Below are 15166 nucleotides of genomic sequence, written 5' to 3' on the forward strand. Positions count from 1 at the left end.
CTATAGAAGTTAAAAAGCCTCCTACCTCTTTCACAATTAGTCAAGTAATGCACAAAAATCTAACAGTGAACAAGGAAAAATGAGTGAAAATGAACAACTCTACCTATGTCCACTGACCTAAAAATTGATATACTTCTAAGATTAAAGACTACACACACAAATTTAGGATGAATGTACTTACTGAAATCAATAGCATACAACAGATCAAATCTAGTTTCCCTTTTCTCTAAAATTTATTTAAGGGAAAATAATCAGACCAAAAAGTACAATCTTAACTGCATCAACAAACTATTGGTACTATACTATTAAAGTGTCCTGTTAAGGACTAAAAATTTAAGAACTTTATTGTTCGTTTCTCTGATTTTTCACTTGAAGTTTCTTAAAAGATGAAAGTTTACTAAAAGATGAAAGATAAATGAACTACCAAAAGCAACTATATATGAATCAGTATTCTGGAAGTCAATGATTTTATTCTCAAAAGGTTTTCTGAGAATCCTTTGCTAAATTCCCAATGACATATGATTAATTCAAGGCATTTCTAAAGCAACTGTGTTATAGGACTACAAAATTTCTAGCAACGACTCACATCACAAAGCAGTGAAGTAGTCATTTTACATTGTGTATTATACTATAGAAGTCGCTTTCTATATTAATGAGGTTTAAAAGGAGACATTAAATCAATGTTTAAAGTGGCTCAGAAATGAACCTTACCTCTGGCATAAAGAGACATATAAATGAATGGAAGAGTACTGAGCTTCCAGAAATAAACCCATGCACTGATAGTCAACCTCTAGCCAACACAACTCAATGGGGAAAGAATAGTCTTTTCAATATAAGGTGGTGGGACAAATGAGTATCTCATGGGGAAGAATCGATGTAGATCCCCTACCTCACACCTACCTCAGGTATACACAAATTAATTCAAAATGGATACATTTAGATCTAAGAGCTGAATCTATAAAGTTCCTAGAAGAGAACAAAGGTGAAATCTTTGTGGCTTTGGATTAAGTAATATATGACACTGAAAATTATGAGCAACCAACAGAAAAACAGACAAACTGCACTAAATAACATTAAAAACTCTGTGTCAAAGGACACTATCACGAAGGTGAAAACAATCCATAGAATGGGAGAAAATATTTGTAAATCATATATCTACTCTAATGTCTAGACTATGTAAAGAAATCTAACAATTCAACAATAAAAAGACAAATAACCCAATAAAAAAATGGGCTAAGGATCTGAACAGAAATTTTTTCAAAGAAGATATATGAATGGCTGATATGCACATAAAAAGATGTTCAACATCACTAATCATCAGGGAAATGCTAATCAAAACACAATGAGATACTACTTCACACCCATGAGGATGGCTATCATAAAAACAAAAACAAAAATGACAAGGAAATGTTAGTGAGAAGGTGGAGAAATTTCAACTGCACATTGCTAGTGGGAATGCAAAATGGTGTATCTACTTTGGAAAACAATGTGGTGGTTCCTCAAAAAGTTAAATATATAGTTAACCATGTGAACCGGCAATTCCATTCCTAGGTATGTACCTAAGGAAAATGAAGATATTATGTCTACATAAAAGCTTACACAGCATTATTTATAATAGCCAAAACGTGGAAACAACCAAATGTCTAGCAACTGACAAGTGGGTAAACAATAAGCAGTATATAAATGTAAGAGACGAGAACAAAGTACTGACACCTACTGCAGCATGAGCTCCGTGAGAGCACAGTAAAAGCACTGCGCTCAGGGCAAGAGGCCAGACACACAGGACCACATGCTGTATGACTCCACTGATATGAAATGTCCAGAACAGGCAAGCAAATTCACAGAGACAGAGAGTGGACTGAGCTCCTAGGGCTGAGAGACGGGGGGCGGGGGAGGAATGGAGGGACTGCTACCCGATTGTGGTGATGGCTGCACAACTCTGTGAACACACTAAAAACCATTAAATTAACCTGGAGTGAAATGTATGGTATGTGAATTTTAACTCAATAAAGTCATTATATAAAAACTGTTGGCTAGGGCGCCTGGGTGGCTCAGTCAATTAAGTGTCCGACTTTGGCTCAGGTCATGATCTCATGGTTCATGAGTTCAATTCCCGCATCGGACTCTGTGCTGACAGCTCAGAGCCTGGAGCCTGCTTCAGATTCTGTGTCTCCCTCTCTGCCCCTTCCCCTCTCACACTCTGTCTTTCTCTCTCAAAATAAATAAACATTAAAAAATTTAAAAAAAAACACAAAAAACTGTTGGCTCTACATTAAGGTATCACTCTTAGCAATGAAAACAACAAAACACTAACCTTGAATACTTGAGAACCAGGCTCATTATAAGTTTTGGCATTTTTTGCTAGGAGATCTATATCTTTGGCCATTGCATGAATGCTCTTGTAGCTTCCATTCTAGAGTAAACAACAAAATACAACAGTTCCTCTTATTGAGAGTTAATCGGTATGACCTTTAAAAAAAAAGAACTCCACATATTTTTATTATTATTTTTTAATGTTTATTTATTTTTGAGAGCAAGAGAGACAGAGCATGAGTGGAAGAGGGGCAGAGAGAGAGGGAGATATAGAATTCGAAGCAGGCTCCAGGCTCGGAGCTGTCAGCACAGAGCTTGATGCGGGGCTCAAACTCACAGACTGAGAGATCATGACCTGAGCCAAAGTCAGCCATTTAACCGACTGAGCCACCCAGGCGCCCCCTAACTCCATACATTTTTAAATTCTCACCATATTCAAAGAATTCATTGGAAAATACACGTGAACAATATATAAAGTCATTCTCTCTTTTATAAACTATTACAATTGTCCATTTACACACAAGTTTTTGAGATAGGTAACAAAACTAGAGCTATGTTAAGAGTCATAAAAACATAACTTTTAAAAGATCAAATAAGACAAAAGTCATTTAATTTAGCAAACACGTAGTGCTTACTATGTGTTAAGCACTATTCTAAGTGCTTTATGAATACTAATCCATTAAGGTGGACTTGAGAGTGTGAAGTAAAACTCCTCTAGTTTTACAGACTACTTCAGATGAAATAGTCTAGCACAGAGGTTAACATTTTGTGAGTACCTACTATGCACTAGGCTCCATGTTAGAGCTGTTACATCTTAAAGCTCACTCAAGTCCAAATAACCCAGGGACACTTAGAACTGCCTTCAATTTACAAAGAAAAGGAAGAAGGGAGACAATCCAGGCTAAAGGTACACATGACTAATGAGAAAGACACAGAAATGAACAAACACATTCTAGAAAGACTGAGAAAACCAAATTAAGTAGAGTGGAAGGTTGGGGAGGGCAGAACCACAGCACAGGCAGCAAAGGTGAGGATAAATAAGGCAGAATCCAGGCAGCCAAAGGAGAGTAGCTGGTTATTTGCCATGTGAGAATACCCAACATCTGAGCATCCTCTTTTTTTTTTTTTTAATTTTATTTTTAAGTTATCTCTACACCCAACATGGGGCTCAAACTCACAACCCCAAGATCAAGACTCGCACGCTCTACTGAAGGAGCTGGCTGGGAGCCCCTGAGCACCCTACCCTCTTTATTTGGAGAAAATCCCAGCATAGGCGGTAGGGAGGGACCTGTCCTACACAACAGGGGGTAGAAGTAAGCAGATGGTAGCACTGCCAGCAGCCTGGCACCCGGGCAAGGGGAGATCACTCATGCTTGAGTCTTGAGGGACTAGAGTGAGGGCAAAGGAATAGAGAAAATGAATTCCTAACCCCCATGAAGGGCAAGTAAAGCAGAGTGGAGCAGCGAGCAACCAGGGCCCACAGTGGTGAATGACATTAGGAACAGCAATGGCACCACAAAGACACTGTGCGTTGACCTCAGCTGTACCACAATGTCCCTGAGTTCCTCCCATTTCTCTAAGGCTACTTCTCCTGCCTACCTTCCTAACAATTCCATGAGCTACCCAGTATCCTTTCAATGGATACCACTTCTACTGGAGTTATTCAGAGTTGGTTACTATTGCACCAGTACAAGAAACTGGGACTCGCTGCAAAAGGCACTAGAAAACAAGTGACAAGGCTCTGGGCTGTGGAATCAAAAAGAAAAGAAAGAGGAAGGAAACTAGGGTCAGGAAGCAACATGCAGAAAGGACTAGAGAGTCTTTCATCAGAGAGGTAAGAAAGACCATTACAGTAATTTGGACATAAATGGATGAGATCTTGATTACGGTGATGGCAAAAGGAGGTGCTTCTATGGGGTTTCTAGAAGGAAGAACAGACAAGATAAGAAGTGAGGTCTTGGAGAGAAGACTGGGGCTAGGGCAGGGGTTTCCAAAGATCTGATTTGAACTTCAGGATTATAAAAACATCTTCCCCTCAGATAGACGTTAGGAACCGCAGAAATTTATGTTCCAGGAGACTAAGTCATTACCAGCAGCAGCTAGGGAGCGGCCTTAAAAACCAGGTGATACATTAGGGAATCTGTATTTTAACATTCTGTGAAAATGTATTACAGTACCAGTAATTACTACACTGTTATTCTTTACTGCTCTCCTAGAACTTGATTTAAAAAAAATTTTTTTAAATGTTTATTTATTTTTGAGAGCACGCGAGCGAGAGAGCCCAGCAGGGGAGGATCAGAGAAAGAGGGAGACACAGAATCCGAAGCAGGCTCCAGGCTCCGAGCTGTCAGCCCAGAGCCCAACGTGGGGCTTGAACTCCCAAACTGCGAGATCATGACCCAAGCTGAAGTCGGACGCTTAACCAACTGAGCCACCTAGGCACCCCAAACTCTCCTAGAACTTTAAAGCCAATGAAGTTTCTCCCTTCTGGCAAACCACTTGCTTTCAGTCTCCTTTCTCAACGAGACTATGCAACACATTAAAATTTCCTTTTTGTTTTATCTACCAGGAGCCCCAAACCTTCCTTACTCTGGGAGGATCAGTAACTCACACAGTCCAAGGCCACATCCCATAGGTGCTCTGTGAGATGCTTCACACGCATGATCATTGCCCCCTCCAACTCTGCAAAGTGGGAACACTACACTCAGCGCACAACAGAGGAAAGCAGGAAAGTCGCCTGACCGAAGCAACACAGCTAGTAAGGAACAGAGCTAGGAAATTAACTCATGTCAGCACAACTCTAAAGACCAGATTTTTTGTAAAATTTAGCTCTTTCTCCCTACACCTTCCTTAACCTCTGATCATCAAGTTTTAAATTTCAGTCACTGATTCACTCAATAAATATCTATCGAGAGGTAGGAATAGTGCAGGGGTTAAGAGCACAGACTCTGGAGGCAGAATGTCTGGATTCAAATCCTAACCCTTCTCCTTATTAGCTGATGACTTACGCAAGTGACTTATCACCTCTGTGCTTCAGTTTTCTCATCTGTGAAATAGGAATAATAATAGAGTCCACCTCACGGAGTGGCTATAAAAATTAATCAGCTAATGCATATAAAGCACTTAGAACAGAGCAGACACCTACCAATGCCAGGTGAGTGTTCTGCTGCTATTGCTGGAGATACAGGGAGGAAGGCACTCGAAGAGAATGAAGTCTCTGTTTTCACTGACCTTACACTCTAAAATATGTTGCAGGTAACTTATTCTGAGATATCCTAAAACTATTTGGAAGCAGGTAAGAATAAACAACAAAGCTTTAATGCCAATGTATCTTTCACAACCAGAAACGTCTATGCCCAATGCTTTTTAATTACTGTCCTAATTATTGTCTTTTTTAAATATTATCCTATTGTTACCATGCCAATGAAAATTCTGCTTTCCTCCCTATACAAAAAATGCTAAAGAGACACCATGCTGCCTTTTCCAAAGCTATAATCAACTAATCCATTTACATTATATGCTAAAAATCCCTTACAGAGACATCTGCTTCTCCATTTTCTAAAAGCCTCTAAAAGAGACCACAAGCCAATCTTCCCTAAACTACATATAGTTACATATGGTAATCTGCATACCTGTATCCTCTGGGCAATGGTCTTGAGATCTATAGGCTCCTTAATTATTGCATAATAATCTGGATATTGCTGGAAGACAAAAACCCAGGCAGGCTAAATAAATGAGAAGTATCCAACTAATAAGAAAACAAAGAAGTGCACTGACAACGTATTGATCAACTGAACAGCTCTGTGAGGTGCAAGGTTACTGACAAAGCTGTACAGCATACTGTTTGTTATGTTTGAAGCAGACAGAATTTGATTTTAACCAGCTTCACGAAATACACAAGAGCATGCTGCAGGAGTTTATAGTTAGCATTTGGTAATTATCATTATCCAACTAACACACCATAATTTAATGTTTTAAAAAATTCTAAATTCACAGAATCACACAGTTTTAAATTTAAGGTTCTAACGTATCTATTCCTGGCAATGAAGTAGAGGAATGTTTCTGAATGTTCTCATAAACTCTTAAAACTGCAATCTAAATCACACAATATTATCCTATTTCATATAAAATTGTTAACGGTCTACAAGACATAAGGGTGCATGCTTGTTAGCTTCAGGTTTAAAGCTTTCACTTATTTTGGCCAAATTAATTTTCTACAAAATAAAACACATTTTAAGTAAAACTACATTAAAGAAACAGAGTAAAATCATAAGCACTTTCTGCTTTCTCAGCAAAGATTACATCAACACAAGAAGTTAAGCGTGTTAGAGGAATGTCCCTGAAGCATCTCACAAAGCCCACAGTGTGTTCACTGCCTTGAGCCTTTCCTACATCTTTAGTTCCTTAGAGGAAACAACTGAAGTTGACCAAAAGTCAAAAGTTGGTAGGTGAGAGAAGTGTCAGGGAAGGTGAGGCTGTGCTCTTCATGCTCTTCTGACCTGTTCAAATCCTTGCAGCCCGTACAATAACAAAATGCCAAGAGGTTACAGCCTTCACTCAGTTGCTGGGCTGAGGGCATGATCTCAGGGATGCTTCGTCTCATCTGAGTCCTCAGCGTATCCCTTCTTTTTTAACCCCTACTGTGTGGGGGGGGGGGGAGGGGTTGTTTTGGGGTTTTTTTGGCTTGATCCAACCCCTTTTCTGCCCCCCTCTTAACCAATACTACTTCTGAGAAACAGTTCAGAAGACAAATTATGACAAGGTCACCCAGGCTGGAATAGCATGTAATCCCAGCTGTTGGGCCCACAATAGTCAGAACCTCCTCTCCCACTTAGCTAGTCCAGCCTAGGAAGGACTCATAAAGGAAAGGTAAACACTGCTCCACCCTCCCAGCCTCAGTCCTTGCTGTCTTTGAAACTGTCACTCTCTGAGGGGCCAATGGGAACCTGCTTTTTCCAACCAACTCGTGCTGCATGGTGTCCCTGGAAGCCATCCCGGAATGGGGGAACAGAGTATCAATGTTTTAGTGCTCCAAGTCACCTTTGGTGGCTTGACCACTGGTGATGATCTCCTGCTACTCAGAAGTAGATATTGAGTAAAGGCTATACTCTTTTCTCATAATTTTATTGTGATTAAAGACACAAAAGATTTACCATTTAACCTTCTAAGTGTGTGGTTCGGTGGCATTAAGTACATTCACATTATTGTGCAATCATTGCCATCGTTCAACCTCCCAAACTTTTCATCTTCCCAAACTGAAACTCCATACCCACTGAACAGCAGCTCCCCCCTTTCCCTTCCTGTCAGCCCCTAGAAACCACAATTCTACTTTCTCTCTCTATGAATTTGACTACTCCGAATACTTTCTACAAGAGGAGTCATGCAATATTCGTCCTTTTGTGACTCTCTTCTTTCACTTACTATAATGTGTTCCGGGTTCATTCTTACTGTAGTGTGTGTCAGAATTTCATTCTTTCTTAAACGCTGAATAACGCTCCATTGTGTGTATATGCCACATTTCATTTATCTATTCATCTGTCGAAGGACATATGGTTTGCTCTCATGTTTCAGCTACTGTGAATAATGCTGCTATGAACATGGCTGTACAAATACCTCTTTGAGATCTTGCTTTCAGTTCCTTTGGGTATGCACCCAAAGTGGAATTGTGGGATCATGCGGTAATTCTACGTTTAATTATTTGAGAAATCATCATACTGTTTTCCTTTTTTTTTTAATTTAAAACATTTGAAAAAAAAAATTTAAACATATGACCAATATCATCATTATGTTTTTGTAATCAGATCCACACTTAGGATAGATAGCAGTAGTCATATATGCTTTCTTTCTTTTTTTTTTTTTTAACTTTTTTTTAAAGTCTATACCCAACATGGGGCTTGAACACATAACCCTGAGATCAAGAATCACATGTTCTACCGACTGAGCCACCCAACTGCCTCTAGGCTTTATTTCTATGTGAGAACTGTCTTACAACTAGTCAAGACACACCTTTAAATAACCAGTCTTGTCGGTAACTGATGGGGAAAGCTGCAAGCCACTTATCAGTCAATAAGCACTTCTTACACACCTAGGACATGCTGGGTTCCAGCTACATGGCAGGGACACAAAACAAAATATGATAGAATCTTTGTTTTTCAATTCAAGAACCAGGGAAGAAGGTAGATAAATAGTAAATGATCACAAAGGAGTTATGTGCTACAGTGGAGTACCTCTGAAAGTATATTCTTGTCTAGAAATACAAGAATGCTGAGGCCATGGAAATTTTTGTAGTTCCACAGGTAAAGTGGAATTTTAGCTATGTTCATTGCCTTTTAGGTATGAAGCCACAACAGGCCCTGCCACTTTTAAAGGGTCTCACTAGTCTAGAAAGTTCCTCCTCTTTGGGGTAGAAGAGTATTAGTCAGTCTCTCTCTTCTCCATCACCAGGAGATCCAGAGAAATAAAAGAGGAAGAACTCATTTAGCTTCCTCTCATTCTGTCCCTGAGCAAAGAGAATGTTTCGTCTCTGTTATAAATAAAAGGTTTAGTTTAGGTACTTACTTTGTTATTTAAGAATTACCAATCTTGGAAACAACCCAAATGTCAATTGACAGATGAACGGATAAACAAAATGTGGTATATGCATACGGTAACATATTATTTAATGTTTATTTTAGAGAGAGAGAGAGAGACAGTGACAGAGAGTAGAGGAGGGACAGAGAGAGGGAGACACAGAACCCAAAGCAGGCTCCAGGCTCTGAGCTGTCAGCACAAAGCCTGACACAGGGCTCGAACCCACGAACTGCGAGATCATGACCTGGGCTGAAGTGGGACACGTAACCGACTGAGCAACCTAGGCACCCCAGTGGAGTATTATTTAGCCTTAAAAAGGAAGGAAATTCTTCATGGATTCTATGAATGAACACTGGGAAGGAAATTCCATGGATGAACCCTGGAATACATAATGCTAAATGAAATAAGCCAGATATAAAAGGAGAGATATTGTATGAGTCCTCTTATTATCAGGTGCTTAGAGTGGTCAAATTCATAGAGAGAGAACAGAGAATGGTAGTTGCCAGGGCTGGGGGATGGGAGGACATGGGGAGTTACTACTGAATGGATACGGAATTTCAGTTAAGGCAATAGACGTACAATATGAATGTACTTGACATCACTGAACCACACACTTAAAGTGGTTAAATGGTAAATCATGTGTATTTTATGACCATGAAAAACAAAAAACAAACAGTAAGAATTACCAATCAAAAACAAATATTTAAAAAAAACCACAACCTTTAGGCAAGTAAAATTATAGAACATGTCTTACGTGGTTGCTATTGAGGCCACAAGGAGGATCTCTCAGCAGCCTCCAATGCCTTCCGTTAACTTACCTTATTTGCTAAGAACTAAGTACAAAACCAAAAACAAAACAAAAATAAAAACACTTTAATGGATTCCTCTGTCTTTAATTATATCACTTACCACTTTAGAAGGCAGTTTCTGAAAAAGCTCACTAATGAGACGTCCTGATGGATTTGTGGCTACAACTATGGCTTCAAGAAGCTGCTCCAGGATCTCCTTCAAGTAACTTGGAGAAGACTGGGAGGAGGGAGTTAGCAGGAAGGAGAGAAAGGAGAAAGACTGTGAGAAAAATCCAAAAATAAATGCCAATATTAAACAGCTTCTAAATTTTACAGCTAATTGAAAAAAACAACTTCTAAACAGTACTTATTTTAAATGTAAGTTTCAAGAATACCACAAAAGTGCTCTGATGTTGGACCCCCAGAATGATGTATGTGAAACTAATGAGGCTCCTTGTATTAGTTCAGTAACTAAATCTCTTAGATCAGGTCCTTTTACCGAACTCTAATGGTGCCATATGTGTGAAATGATGGAAATACATACCTTTTTAGGGTCTGAGCAACTGAGACAGAGAAAACATGCTCGGTGATACCTGACCATCTCTATATCTGCTGTTCATATCTACTGATATTCTGGTACAACGACATACGTTTTTTACCCATGGGGTGCATGGCCAGATCTAACAATAGAATTCAAGCTATCTCAAAAGTGAAGGACTGGGGCACCTGGGTGGCTCAGTCAGTTAAGTGTCTGAGTTCGACTCAGGTCATGATCTTGCACTCCGTGAGTTCGAGCCCCGTGTTGGGCTCTGTGCTGACAGCTCAGAGCCTGGAGCCTGCTTCGGATTCTGTGTCTCCTTCTCTCTCTGCCCCTCTAGCTCTCATGCTGTTGCTCTCTCTCTCTCTCTCTCAAAAATAAATAAACATTAAAAAAATTTAAAAAAGTAAGGACTATTATTAAGTCAACTAAAGTATCTCATTTCTGCTCTGCAGACTGGCCAACTTACTCTTCATGCCTTAGCCATCATTTCAACATGAGAAAGTTTATGCCCCAAAGAGTACGTGGCAGGGAAGGGTCTGAGTCTGAAGCTGGTTTTTATTGTGAGCAATGGCATGTGTCAGTCAAGAGTTATATTAAATGTACTTCATGTCCAAACCATGTTTTGTACATATAAAAGAAAGATTAATGGTATTTCTGGTTTAAATCATAAAAGCACTGTTATTTGTGTCCTCATCCATCCAACATGTCTTTTTTATTTAGTATAGTCTCAATTTTAAGGTCCAACATTAACTCCACAGAGAGCAATAACATCTCTTGGGCCTTGTGCATCGTATCTGGAAATAGCAGACACATAACAAACATTTAACACATAAAAAACATGTGATTAGCTGTGAGTCCCTAACCATATAAGCTTAGAGAACCACCAGAACACCAATGATAGCAGACTAAAAATAACCCATGTTTAAGTCATTTTCTTCCTGGCTGAAACACAGCACCACAGAGTTAGCTTCAAAGAGAGGAGAGTTCTATTCTGCAGCCAAGATTCCTCTCCTTCCAACCCAACTAGCTACTTTGGAAACATGCATTGCACGTGACAAAGGGAGTGGGGTATGCAAATGCATTCATAAACCTATTTCCACAACTGGGAAAACTCCAAGGAAATCATTCTGAATTTAAAAATAAAAGCTTGAAAATTCCCTCTCTCTCCACAAGAGCTTAGAATAAGGAAGAAGCTTGGGAGGTATAAATATGAATGTGCAAGATCCTCCCAATTTCTCACCAAAAGAAACATAGGCAAGTCCTAAATGTAGGCAATTTCATTTTTTGACTAGAACCTTGAAGGCCTATAAGACTCAGCCCTCTGTAGGTAATGTTCTACCCGAGAAAGCAGGGGGTAAGTTGCTGTTCCTATATTAATATCAGAGAGTAAAATTCCAGGGAATCCCTAGTTAACTGCCTTCTACCTATTTTATTTAATTTTTTTTAAACGTTTATTTATTTATTTATTTAAAAAATTTTTTTTAATGTTTATTTATTTTTGAGACAGAGAGAGACAGAGCATGAACGGGGGAGGGGCAGAGAGAGAGGGAGACACAGAATCGGAAGCAGGCTCCAGGCTCTGAGCCATCAGCCCAGAGCCTGACGCGGGGTTCGAACTCACAAACCGTGAGATCGTGACCTGAGCTGAAGTCGGACGCTCAACCGACTGAGCCACCCAGGCGCCCCAACGTTTATTTATTTTTGAGGCAGAGAGAGACAGAGCATGAACAGGGGAGGGTCAGAGAGAGAGAGGGAGACACAGAATCTGAAACAGGCTCCAGGCTCTGAGCTCTCAGCACAGAGCCCGACTCGGGGCTTGAATCACGAACCGCGAGATCATGACCTGAGCCGAAGTCGGGCACTTAACCGGCTGAGCCACCCAGGTGCCCCGCCTTCTACCTATTTTAATCATTTAACTGCGAGAAAGAAATTGACAAAGTGCCTAGGAAGTACATTTTGAGACTCTAAGTAGTTACATTTTTGAGAAATTCACCCTACCACTTCTTTTTTCTGTGTTGAGAGTTTCAGCAAAAGGCCTATTTAGATTAATTTAGGGAAGAAAGGGGAAGGCTCTGCTTTAGGTATCTCACTATTTAGCTACAGATGACATGTCCTTCCTTTTACTATCCTTTTTCCTTTTTTAAACATGTGTGTTCACTCATCAAGTATTTAACAGTACCTACATGCCACACACAGTCTAGATGCCAGGAACAGGTGAATAAGGCAGTATCTTTTGTGGAGCTATCATTCTCCTTGGTAGAAGACAGAAAGTAAACATGTAAACAAATAAACAAGCTATTTCACATACATTGATACAAACTAAAGACCACAGAACAGAATGATGTGATGATGGGAAAGGAGGGATGTGAGGCAAACAATTTAGATAGAGGGTCAAGAAAGTCCTCTCCTAGCTGACGTTGTTTTAATGGATGTTACAATCATGAAAAAAAAGGGAAGCCTGGGTGGCTCAGTCAGTTGAACGTCCGACTCCTGATCTCGGCTCAGGTCATATCTCACAATTTGTGAGTTCGAGCCCCATGTCGGGCTCCTCGCTGACAGTGCAGAGCCTGCTTGGGATTCTCTCTTTCGCGCTCTCTCTCTGTCCCTCCCCACCCCCCCCCAAAAAAGAAAAAAGAACCATGAAAAAGAGCAAGTCACAGAAAGAGCCAAAGGAAGCACGTTCTAGGCAGAAGAGCAACTGCAAAATTCCAGAGGCAGGAGCATACCCTGGCATGTTCTAGGAACAGCACCAGTCTAATCTACAAAAATATCCCTAAGGTGATTCTCCTGATTCTGCAACTTTTAATCACAACACTGCCCACCCTTATAAGATACCTCAATCTAGCAATACTGAACAATCCTTGATAATATGAAGGTTCTCCTTAAAACTGGGCAGGAAATATGCATTAATGTAAGAGCAACTCATGAAAATAACCACTCATGGCATACACTGTCCAGGATGTCCTAGTATCCCTTGCAATTGCAGTGGGGCTCTCTGGCTGTATGCCCCTTTGCCCTCCTAGTTACCAACACAACTCCACAGGAAGCCCAGCTGCCCAAGCAGCACAGAAGAAATCACAGGCAGGGCCCTTGTCTACCTCCCAGTGGTCCATCTCACCCACTCCAGCTGCACACTTACTCCTTCAGTCACTGTGCCTTGATTGTCTTGCCCATCGTCATCATCATCTTCATCATCTGCTTCTCCTTTCTGAACAAACTCATTTCTTGTTCGAAGGTACAAATCCCAGAGTTTGCAAGCAGCTTTATATTCAGGAGAATCTGGCTGTACATTAACAAAGAGAAGAGAAAAAAATAGCGCTTTCGTTATTTTATTGTAAGTCAATGACTACTTTTAAAGTATCCTAATCCAGAAGAGACTAGTATTCTAAGACATAACTTTGAAACTTAATTATAAATTTAGAAATCCTTGTGATAAAAGATACACGGGCCTTAATTCCTCCTTGGAACTAAGTGTATGTTTTAAAGGCATTCTAGAATCATATTATTTTATTGATTTATAACCTACTACCTCATTACAGAAAGACTTGAGGGATAATATAGATGATTTGCTAAATTAAGACAAATTATTAGTGATACACTATGAAAAACACTTTTAAATTTTATTAAATTTTTGTTTCATGTTTGTTTATTTTGAGAGAGAGAGCACAAGCAGGGGAGGGGCAGAGAGAGAGAGGGAGACAGAGAATCCCAAGCATGGGGCTTGATCTCACAAACCATGAGATCATGACCTGAGCTGAAATCAAGAGCTAGATGCTCAACCAACTGAGTCACCCAGGAGCCCCAAGAAAGACAATTTAAAAAATAAGACCCAATTTAAGGGATATAAGTAAAAAGGATAGAAGCTAATGATTTTTCTAATACTACTTCTATTTTTTAAAACTATTTACTATTTTATTTGAAGATTTATTTTCCTGAATAGGGATGAACTCAAACTGAAACTTTCCAGTAAAAGCAATGCTGGATGCAATCTTAAAACCAATCAATCAAATAAACAAAACTTCCAAAATGCATCCATGTGCTGCCAATAAGGAGTAAGCTATGTTCAAAAAAGCAAGAGTAGAGGGGCGCCTGGGTGGCTTAGTCGGTTAAGTGTCAGACTTCAGCTCAGGTCATGATCTCACAATTTGTGGGTTCAAGCCCCGCATCGGGCTCCGTGCTGACAGCTCAGAGCCTGGAGCCTGGAGCCTGCTTCCGATTCTGTGTCTCCCTCTCTCTCTGCCCCTGGCCTGCTCACACTCTGTCTCCCTCTCTCTCAAAAATAAATAAACATAAAAAAAAATTTTTTTTAAAGCAATAGTAGAATAAAAGCAGGAACTCAGATGAATAAGCAGAACACAGAAGCCAATGTTCACCTGAGGATATTTTTTATTTTGTTTTGTGGTTTTTTTTCTTTTTTTCTTTTTGTATTTTAGAGAGAAAGAGAGAATCTCAAGTAGGCTCCGTGCTCAGTGTGGAGCTCAACACAGGGCTTGATCCCATAACTCTGGGATCACGATCTGAGCCGAAATCAAGAGCCAAAATCAAGACTCAACCAACTAAGCCACGCAGGTGCCCCTCACCTGAGGACATCTGTAAGACAAGATAAAGCTAAGCTTTAGTTTTCAAGGCTCCCTGAGGCTACAAGAACAAGAGATATAGGTCAAGGCCCACCAAAAGCTGGGATTCCAAAGGCCACAGTTGCTGTGTAAGTGGGAATTCAAAACAATTCAGCCTCCACCTCAGCCTCCACACAGCTCAACCTGTTCCTATCTCAAACCATGGCACTGCAGGGAGAAGAAGAGGTACGGGAATGCTCTGCTCTGAGAACTCTTCATAAGCTAGCCCTAACAGAGACAGGCCAGTGCCTGGGATAAGCAACACGCTTCCCTGAATGAACTCAACTTCAATATAAGCCTCAAAGGGTCTCTAGAGATCAAGTTCCAAGAAATATGAG

The 15166-nt window shown here is 40.1% G+C and overlaps 1 protein-coding gene across 16 annotated transcripts in view; it reads right to left on the minus strand.

Moving 5' to 3' along the window:
- Positions 1–15166, minus strand: part of PBRM1 (polybromo 1) — a 116897-nt gene that overhangs the window by 79277 nt on the left and 22454 nt on the right. For 13 of the 16 annotated variants that reach the window (XM_047096335.1, XM_047096336.1, XM_047096348.1 and 10 more), the window contains exons 5-8: positions 13352–13495; positions 9793–9909; positions 5946–6014; positions 2315–2413 (exon numbers count right to left, since the gene is read on the minus strand). In XM_047096335.1, the coding sequence (XP_046952291.1) occupies positions 2315–2413; positions 5946–6014; positions 9793–9909; positions 13352–13495 (429 nt within the window). The remainder of the gene's footprint in view (positions 1–2314; positions 2414–5945; positions 6015–9792; positions 9910–13351; positions 13496–15166) is intronic. The other 3 variants (XM_047096343.1, XM_047096339.1, XM_047096337.1) reach the window with 2 other exon arrangements.

This window comes from Lynx rufus, unplaced genomic scaffold, assembly GCF_022079265.1.
Source record: "Lynx rufus isolate CCGP_SWC_20201006 ecotype Redwood Valley unplaced genomic scaffold, mLynRuf1.p SCAF_4, whole genome shotgun sequence".
Lineage (NCBI taxonomy): Eukaryota > Metazoa > Chordata > Mammalia > Carnivora > Felidae > Lynx > Lynx rufus.